The sequence below is a fragment of the Aulostomus chinensis genome, chromosome 14, assembly GCF_037954235.1.
Source record: "Aulostomus chinensis isolate RoL2024-O1b breed Wild chromosome 14, RoL_Achi_v1.0, whole genome shotgun sequence".
NCBI classification, from domain to species: Eukaryota; Metazoa; Chordata; class Actinopteri; order Syngnathiformes; family Aulostomidae; genus Aulostomus; species Aulostomus chinensis.
This window is the reverse complement of record NC_141333.1, coordinates 13,186,238-13,195,198: the sequence shown is the minus strand read 5'-3', so window position 1 is coordinate 13,195,198 and position 8,961 is coordinate 13,186,238. Positions and strand designations below refer to the sequence as shown.

General features: G+C 42.1%; 2 protein-coding genes across 4 annotated transcripts in view; one reads left to right on the top strand and one right to left on the bottom strand.

Annotated features, from left to right (window-relative positions):
• Positions 1 to 207: 207 nt before the first annotated feature.
• On the top strand, positions 208 to 7,284 carry guk1b (guanylate kinase 1b). 3 transcript variants are annotated; one of them, XM_086225423.1, is made up of 9 exons: positions 208 to 325; positions 2,470 to 2,585; positions 2,771 to 2,812; positions 3,708 to 3,833; positions 4,841 to 4,937; positions 5,626 to 5,764; positions 6,275 to 6,359; positions 6,443 to 6,528; positions 6,634 to 7,284. In XM_086225423.1, exons 2-9 carry the CDS (start codon positions 2,474 to 2,476, stop codon positions 6,664 to 6,666), a joined length of 720 nt encoding a protein of 239 aa, XP_086081549.1. In that variant the 5' UTR covers positions 208 to 325; positions 2,470 to 2,473; the 3' UTR covers positions 6,667 to 7,284. The 3 variants fall into 3 exon arrangements, with proteins under 3 accessions (XP_086081549.1, XP_086081552.1, XP_086081551.1); XM_086225425.1 differs by having other exon boundaries at positions 223 to 325; positions 2,473 to 2,585; XM_086225426.1 differs by lacking the exon at positions 3,708 to 3,833.
• Positions 7,285 to 7,296: 12 nt separating this feature from the next.
• obscna (obscurin, cytoskeletal calmodulin and titin-interacting RhoGEF a) overlaps positions 7,297 to 8,961 on the bottom strand; it is a 37,894-nt gene continuing 36,229 nt past the window's right edge. The window contains exons 78-81 of the mRNA XM_086225422.1: positions 8,924 to 8,938; positions 8,628 to 8,724; positions 8,090 to 8,239; positions 7,297 to 7,952 (exon numbers count right to left, since the gene is read on the bottom strand). Coding sequence (XP_086081548.1) covers positions 7,772 to 7,952; positions 8,090 to 8,239; positions 8,628 to 8,724; positions 8,924 to 8,938 — 443 coding nt within the window. The 3' untranslated portion in view covers positions 7,297 to 7,771. The remainder of the gene's footprint in view (positions 7,953 to 8,089; positions 8,240 to 8,627; positions 8,725 to 8,923; positions 8,939 to 8,961) is intronic.

Sequence of the window (8,961 nt, the reverse complement as noted above, 5' to 3'; positions counted from 1 at the left end):
AGGAGTAAGAGGTCACCATCTGCCTCTACTTTTCCAGACTAAAATGAGGGCCCGAAATTCCAATCATCGAAATAAATTTGTGCCAAAAAGCGTCTAATGACTGGGCGTCCGTTGTTCTCAGCCACTTGATTATGGAGATGGTCTACCTGCAGTCTTGTGACCTGCTCAAGGTGTGACCCAGGTGGATATAAACAAGCCAGAGTGCATGTGATTGGTCGGTGAGCTGAAGGGAGTTGGTGCTAATTCAGATTAACAGTGAGCTGCTCCAGTGAATTATGTACTCAGGAGACTAAGACTCTACGGCTCTGAGGCGCTGGGAGGAAAGGTAAGTGGCAAATTCTGGTCTGATAAAAATGCAAATGAATTAGTATTCACAACATGAATACGCACAAGGTTAAGCGTACTGGTTATGAATAAGAGACTTGATGAGGGGACTTGAAGATTGGCTGCTGTGCCTTTGAAGACCTCAAAAAAACCTAGAAGTAGATGAAAGGCCTCCTGTACTTCAGACGGCACCGCGTGTCGTGTTTTAACAGCATTATGTGCGACTGAAAAGTTTTCCCAACTCCTCTTTATATTCATTAATAGTAGTGAGTTGTATGGAGATCGAGTACAGTGTTTCAAGCTTTGTATTTAGGAGTTCAACGAAGCAGTTTACGTTTCAACGCTTCTTGCTTGAATTTTTATAAAAAAAAATTTTACAAAATTTTTCAATTGTTTTCTATCGTGAATACATTTACTTGTGAAGAATTCTGGCATGTTTTTCAAAGAAGGAAAGATTTCTTTCCCTACTGTTAATGAATCAAATGCAGGCGTTTGTTTTAAAACGTTACAACTGTGAGCCTCGGGATTGTAAAGGAATCAACTCAACACTCCGATGGTCGTTCAGTCTTAGCGCAGCAGGTAAACGGGTCACTGTCCCAGACCCTTCGTGCCCTTTGGACCAGATCCAATGAATCCTGCTGGCAGACCTATCACAACTTCATTAACAGGCATTCTTAAAATCAACCCCACCAGTTCGGCAATTAGGACACCAAGACAGTTTAATATTTTAATTAAGGAAACAAGAGGCTTTGCAAATTAGCCATCTAATTATTACTTTAGATGATAACATCAGAGCAAAGGTTTGATTTAACCCTCTGTGTCGGGATGTTTCCTTCAGCTGGTGGTTAAAAGAAGCTTGGATCAAAGGCTTAACCTCCCTGGCCCAGAGATGAGATAACAGGGCACTTAGCTTGACCAGCAGTTCAGAACTGGACCACCCCACTTGCACCTGGTCTTAGAACCTGCTTTGGGTGATCGCACCCCCCATGTGCCCAGGATGCAAAACACAAATTTCTTCTCACACGCTTTTTTTTTTTTTTTTAAAGCCCTTAATTTAGTCTCACAGACAGGAAGCGGAGCCTGATGTCCATTTGTAAGTCCTTCCCCCTGATGTCTATTATGTACCTCTTGTACCCTTCAGGCAGGGGGATTGACAGTTACAAGAGACACACAACAGATGTCACGGACGAGGATTTACCAAAAGCTATCAGGCTTTGCTTCCTGTCCGTAAGACTAAAGTGAGAGCTTAAATAAGCTCTATTGTGTAAGAAGAAATTTGTGCGTAAGAACATTTAATGAATGAGATCCCCGATAGGCCGAAAGATGTCAGGACACTGGCACATCACGACCCGGGTAAACGTGTCTTCCATAGCCAAAAACTTCTCGGGAGGAAATACATCTGAGTGCAAAAGTGTGTCTCTACTCAAAATTTTCTGCACATAAAATCAAAAAGCAATGGTTGACATACGTAGCTTGACAGCCAGGCTTCATTTGGGAATCACTCGTGTTGCAGCAATACTTCACCCAAAATGTATTTTGCTTCTCATGTACTCACAAATAGCTGTCTTGAGCTCATTCTTTGTGACTCCAGAAGTGGCAACTGACAGCTACTGTAGCCAAACCTTCCACACACACACACACACACAAAAGGACGTTGACAGACTCTCACTCAAGTGTGTCGTCTGGTATATTCCACGTATTGTCTACTGGATAAAAAAAGACACAAATGATACCAAACAATCGTCTGAAAGAAGGCCTAACAAATGCTTATAGTCTGTTCTAGTGTTGTGAGCTGTCAGTCGCCTTTGGCTTGGAGCTAAACAAACCTGGCTGGCCCTCTGCATTTGCTCTTTGTGAGCTCCAGACTTCTATTTGTAAACGCTTGAGAGGTAAAACACACTTTTTTGGATGAAATCTCTCCTTTAACGATGTCCGAATCCAACATGACACATTTTCATGCAGGTTCTATGTTCTCTCTGTAATTCTCAATAACACGGTGTATTTCGCAAACCATCAAACACAGACAACGTAATCTCTGGAAATACCTCTTTTCCTTTAATGCTGGATTAACACCGGCACTAAAGGTCTGATTGTAAGCTGCTCCTGGCACAAACCGACCGTATCTGCTTGTCTGTCTGCCCCCAGCAGGATGTCAGGACCGAGGCCTGTGGTGCTGAGCGGCCCCTCCGGAGCAGGGAAGAGCACGCTGATGAAGCGGCTGATGAAGGACCATGAGGGTGTTTTTGGCTTCAGCGTGTCACGTACGTGCGCCCAACTGCCAACATCCTCCTGACCGGGATGTAGGAGACAGGAGTGTCTATTTTTTTTTTTGTACCGATCCGTTGCGCATCTTGTAAAGCTTGGGGTTCCTGCACCAATAATTCCTATCGCGATAACTCGTTTGTTTTGGCGTTCGGATTTTAATGATGGCACCTTCTTCTCACAGACACCACAAGAAACCCTCGACCAGGAGAGGAAGATGGCAAAGGTACAGTAGTTTTGGTTCAAAACTGACTTTTTAAACTTATTCATAACATGAAAGGCCTCAGACGCCTCCCTGCGCACACTGGAGTGCATCAGTGTTCCGTCACTGAGCGAGGCGGCACTGAAACCTCTTCATATTTGTTTTTGTATGTTGGGTGTGGCGCAGATATCACTTCCTTCATCCACTAGGTGGCATCAGAGGACGCACGTTACGTTGTACGTCACACGACGACAGCACAGTTTAATTTTAAGGAGACTCGAATGAGACTTGCATCATAAATTCAGTGTCTCGACGTTTTATCGTAGTCTGAGCACGTTGAGTTCACTCGCTACCACAGTTTCCCGGTTTATGGTATTATATCAGGTTGTTGTTTTTCACACTAACCCATCACCAAGGTCTTCAGACGGTTCATTTGAGATGAGATGGAGCAGGATGATTGACAAGTGCAATAAAGTTATTAATAAAAAGTAACTTCCTGTCACCACCGGGTGGCGCCAAGACTATTCTGATTCAAAATGTATTGGGTGTTGTCTTGACACCCGTCCACTATTTCTGATGAACATCTGCCTCATAATTTTTCCGTAGTTCTGATGACAAAATAAAGTGAACGCCACTGAAAACGTGACCTCTTTGGTGAAAGTAATGAAACACGAGATGCATGTTTTAATACCTTCACGCTGTAGTGGGACCACCATTTTCATCATGACTCACCCCAGAGCCCCCTGAACTGTGTTGAAACTATATTTTTAGCCTCCTGTATATTGCCTGGGCTAAAAATAAATAAGTACATAAGGCTTCCAGTACTTCTTACTCCCAAGTGAACTGCAGAAATGTCCTGTGCGCTCCCTTGAAATCAAGGGATAAACCTCTCTCTGTGCCTGTTCTGCTTTCTCCATAGGGCTGAACAAGCTCCCCATGCTTCTGGGGGCTACGTTACTGCCCGTAGCAGACGTCTTTTCCTCTGAAGACTTAGAAATGTCAACCTCATTTTCATGCCCAAACGATTCAGAAACCTCAGATAAAGGTGACCGCAGTGTGATTCCAGACCACAGTTGTTGTTTTTTTGTTGTTTTTTTTTAAAGACAGAGGGTCGGGGGTTACTTTCATCAACCTGGCACGCCGTAATGGATTCATAGGAAGTGGCCTTATGACAAAAAAATAAATAAGATAAAATAGTGGAATCAGGATGAGACAGTCTACACTTTGGAGTAAAAAGCTTTTGAAAATAGCCCCCTGTGATGCCTCAGTAGTGACGCCCCCCCCCCCCCCCCTCCATCCAGTCCACGCAGATACTGCCCAGCTCCTCAGTAGAAGGTCTGCAACCAACCATTAGCATCACAGCATGACTCAGCTTTTTTGTTGGGGGGGGGGGGGGGGGTCTCAGCATCCATCTGAGCTCCTCTGCTGTCCCTCGCTTCACTTTCTGAAGATGCTGCTCGTGTTTTATGACTGACATACTTGGACATTGAACTTATCTCTGTAAAACCAAATGAACACATTGGCTTCTAAGGGTTTTTTTTTTTCATCCTGTAGTCTTGTTTTTCAGTGTTACAGTCCATCAAAAATCAATGCTGCCTTGTTTTTCGACTCGTTTTCTTCTTCTTCTTCTTCAGCACAGTCACTTCCTATCCAGATATTATTACTTCATTATGTTCTCATGCTAATGATTGAGTGCTACTACAGTGCTGGTGATGGTAGTATACGTGTTTGCATGGATAACATAGTGTGTTCTTGAATAGTTAAACTAACAGCTCTTCCCTTATAGAGACCACATTTTTCTTTTGTCGTTTTAGACTTAAAACGTCGAAGAGAGAAACAAATAGCTCCATGTGTTCCAGACAAATCTCTTAACAGCTGTAAAAAGTTAGAAATAGTAGCTGGGCATTCATGTCAAGGCCTTTAATTTCCTCATTTTTGCAAGAGATCAATGTGATCAAACCGGAGGTCGAGCTTCACCATCATTGCCTCCTTGTGGATTGGCCTCACTATTGGTGGCGGAGCTGAATTCATTGTTAATGTTGCCTCTTCCAGACTACCACTTCACAACCAGAGAGGCCATGCAGGAAGGTATCGAAAAGGGCGATTTCATCGAGAACGCAGAGTTTTCAGGCAACTTGTATGGAACAAGGTATACACTTGAACAAGCTAATCAGAATCAGAAATCCCTTATTAACCCCTTGCGGGAAATTGTTGACAATAATCTCTAATATCTGTTTTTCCTCAAAGCTACAGTGCATAAGCTTTGTCTACCTCGTCTGGAACGGACAAGGACAAAAGTTTTAATTACATAGTGGACATTGGATTTTTTTGTGAGAACAAGTTTGACAAGGGCTTGAATGCGAGAGACGTTGTTTTATATTCAAATTATGCATTATTGCTTATTTTTAAGAAATTTAAAAAAACTCAGAAAGCTTAACAAACTGTCAGCGCAGTTTTATTATGAAACTATCAGTGTTGCATATATTAGTCCAAATTAATTCAACAGACGATAAGTTTGTTGCCTTGTGTCAGAGAATAGCGTCAGGCTGGGCCAGAGGGATCAAGAGGATATATAACAGTCTTAGGACAGAAGGAGTTTTGACCTTCAGTGGTCTAAAGGAGCAACGCTGCAGCTCAGCTCCTTGTGTGTGTGTCACATTTAATCTCTTCCTCTTATTTTGAAGATAACGCACTCGCTGAAGCAAGCGGCGCGGATCAATGCAGCGATCCTCTTAGCTTAGTCACTACATGGGAGAGACACAAAATGACATGATTCAACTTGGTCAGGCTAGTTCACTTCTGGGCATGTCAAAGCTTCTCTCACCCTGGTTCTCTAGTAAGGCCGCCATAGAAGATGTGCAGGCCAAGAACTTGATCTGCATCCTAGACGTGGACATCCAGGGGGTGAGGAGAATTAAAGAGACGGACTTGAACCCCATCTACATCTCCATCCAGCCTCCCTCTATGGAGATTCTGGTAAACGTCCGATTTTCTAAATTGTATTAAAACTACAATGCGACACAAGGAACTGCTTATGAATCATCTAAATGTATTATTCTCATCTCTGTATGACGTATGTTTACAAATGAGATCATCAGTGAGGAAATAGGATATTTCTAAATAGTTACCTGTGCTCAGGTCGGGGGAGATGAAGCAATTACGACACTAAGCCCTGGGGTTGATGGGAAATGTGGTTTTCATAATGGGATGGGCCAAAAACAAAAGATGATGGATCGCCCTTGAAGCTGCCTTAATGCAAAATATTTCAGTATTTCTGTACATTTCAGCTTTTTGAAAAAAAAATATTATGAGCGATCGTTGCATCATTGAAGTACATTCGTAGATTTTTATCATATAATTTGATCACCGTAACCCACGTGTCATTTATACTGTCAATATGAGATGATGACAGTGACGGCACATGATAAGAAATGATTTTTTTTTATGAAAAAGCTAAATGCGTATTTGTTGTATCGTGTTTCTCAGGAGAAGCGTCTGAGGGACCGGCAGACAGAAACAGAGGAGAGTTTACAGAAACGTCTGGAAGCCGCCCGCATCGACATGGAGCTCAGTACGTTTCTCAGTATTTGTGCTACAAGAAAAAAAAAAAAAAAAAGATATAAGTGAAAAGTAATAGCTGATTGTGTTCTTCAGGTAGTGAGCCAGGAGTGTTTGACGTAGTCATCATCAACGACGACCTCGAGAGGGCCTACGAGGAGCTGAAAGATATCTTAAACGATGTGAGTGAAGGCATGAAGGTTACTGGCTTACACACTTATTTTCAGTGCTAGTTCTCCAATCGTCTAATTCTTACTGTATCATAATTTGTGAATTTCAAATTTCAGGAAATCAAAAAAATTCTGGAGGCTAAATCGTAAGAGGGAAGCAGTGACCACCGAGGAAGCGCCACTTGTGACTCTGGTCTAAATAACTCCAGCTTCGCTGACTGCCGGAAATAAACTCTCTGCTGGGGAAATGTTTGGTTTTTTTTGCCCTGTATGTGAAACGAGGGTTTGTAGAGGTCAGTTCAGCACATCAGCGTGTTCAGTGACGGTCTGAGGAAAAAACAGGGACATGGATTTGAGAGTTGTTGGTTTTTTTTTTTGGAGTAAAACTAAGAAAAAAAAGTGAGTTTGTGTTAGATTTAGCCAAGTGAATAACTAGGTATGACAATCGTAACCAGTATTATCCTGCATGTAAAGGAACATTTGTTCTTTATAACCAGAGACTTTGTTACAATGCAGTCGGTTTGGTTCTGGTGGCTTGATGGAAGTGGAGCGGTGCGGCAGCAGCTGTCACCCGCCACAAAATACTTTTATTCAGGCGTTGTGTTGAATTCTAACTCAGTAGGAAAAAGTATTAGTATTTATTTTATTTTGAAAAAGGACTCACTTTCCCCAAATGATTCACACGGAGGAAGTCTCTGCATTGCTCAAGATAACTGTATGTTTGAATGTTTGTACACAAATACGACTGATTAAAGAATCTGAGGACAATCGCTGGTCACATTTGTTCTATTTATTTGATCTTTCATCCACTAACTCATTCAGGCAGGCGGCTGACCAAATATGTGAGTATTACAAACCATCGTAACACAACATAACCAGTAAACCTAAAAATCAGCTTCTCATTTACACGTTGAGGCAGAAGATGTGAAATTGTAAATAAAATACTGCATGTCACTCAGAAATATACCAGCCCGAAGAAGACTAGCGCAGAGAATCTTTCTGTATTTGGCAGCGACAGCCTCAAAACCAGTTTCTCAAACCCAAAGTGTGCACTCGCTTTTTAGGCCAAACATTATCCCTGATGAGTTGAAATATGAACCAAACAACACTGATGTAATTACACAACCTGATACGTGAGTACACTTTGTCAAAACTCCTTAAGACGCATCACATTCACCATCAAAGGTTAAAAGCTTCAGCCACAGTGAGAAATGTTGCTTAAAAGTCCGTACAGGTTTTAAAGGTGTCCTCTTCCTCACTGGAAGAAGGGACCCTGAATTTTGGTGCGCACCTGGTCTCGCTTCTCCTCCTTCTGCTTCAGGTAATCCTTCAGCTTGTCAGTGGAGAAAGACACCTTCGAGTGTCGCGGTCTGTGTGGGGCACGATGGGCGCGCAGCCAGGCGTTCTGGAGACACTCTGCTGCAGACGGTCTCCCCCTAGAAGACAGATAACTAGTAGTAGTAGTAGTAGTAGTAGTAGTACTGGTAGTAGCAGTAATCCACAAATGCAGCCATCTTCTTGATTTGGTTGTTGTACAGTTATTTCATTTGTGCTAATCCAAATTGTTTTCTACCAGGATTTGTTATTCAGGGTGCTCTTCATGAAGTTTAAGGCTCCCTCGGACAGACCGGGGTAACATCGTCCAAACTGGATCTTCCCTTTCTTGATGTTTCTGTCTTGTTCCCAGCCGAGTTCCGCGTGGAACGGACTGTCGGCACTCAGCCTGGTGAAGGAGAGCAAGAAAACGGATGATTCCACTGTTTTTGAATACTTTTTAAAAAATACATATACTTTTGATTTCATGCTCTGGATATTTTTTTCTGTGTTACATACTACACCATCCTATTTGAACAAAAACATCAAATGTGATGTTTTTAAGCTTTAAGTTAAATAATACTATAAACAGAAAGAAATAATTCCAAATGTTGAATTATGAATTTGACAGTGTCATCTGCTGTTCTTCAGAGAAATGCTGAAAAATTTGTTCTAAATCGGTTCATCTTTTGTTATTGTTTTTTTTTAAAGCGGGAAACACTTGTATCAAATTGTTAATACCTCATTTTGTAATTAAATTGTATATGCAGCTGTGCCAGCTGTATTTTTGTACTCACATGATAAACAACAGAACTCCAATGGCCCACACATCAGTCTCCGGTCCAACTCCTTGACCCTCCAGGATTTCCGGAGCTTTAGGAAGGACAATATAAACTGACAAAACAGACAGGTGTTGGGTGTTGTTCACGAAAACGTGTGCTGTTACTGTCACTCACATGCAGACAGAAATTGATGAAACAATGAAGTGAAAAATAGACTTTGGTTGTTAGCCTAAGGTAGCTAGGGTCAGCTGAGGTGGATGATATTAGGAGTTATTTCCACTCATGAATCCATCCTCCGGTTGAGAATGTACCTTTGACGCGGCAGTCTGTTGAAAACCAAGTTTAGTAC

What these genes read in the sequence shown, in the direction of transcription:
- guk1b (XM_086225423.1), top strand. Translation starts at nt 2,474, where the DNA reads ATGTCAGGACCGAGGCCTGTGGTGCTGAGCGGCCCCTCCGGAGCAGGG. An exon ending in TTTTGGCTTCAGCGTGTCAC is followed by an intron (nt 2,586 to 2,770) that starts GTACGTGCGCCC and finishes TTCTTCTCACAG; the next exon opens with ACACCACAAGAAACCCTCGA. An exon ending in TGAAAGATATCTTAAACGAT is followed by an intron (nt 6,529 to 6,633) that starts GTGAGTGAAGGC and finishes TTCAAATTTCAG; the next exon opens with GAAATCAAAAAAATTCTGGA.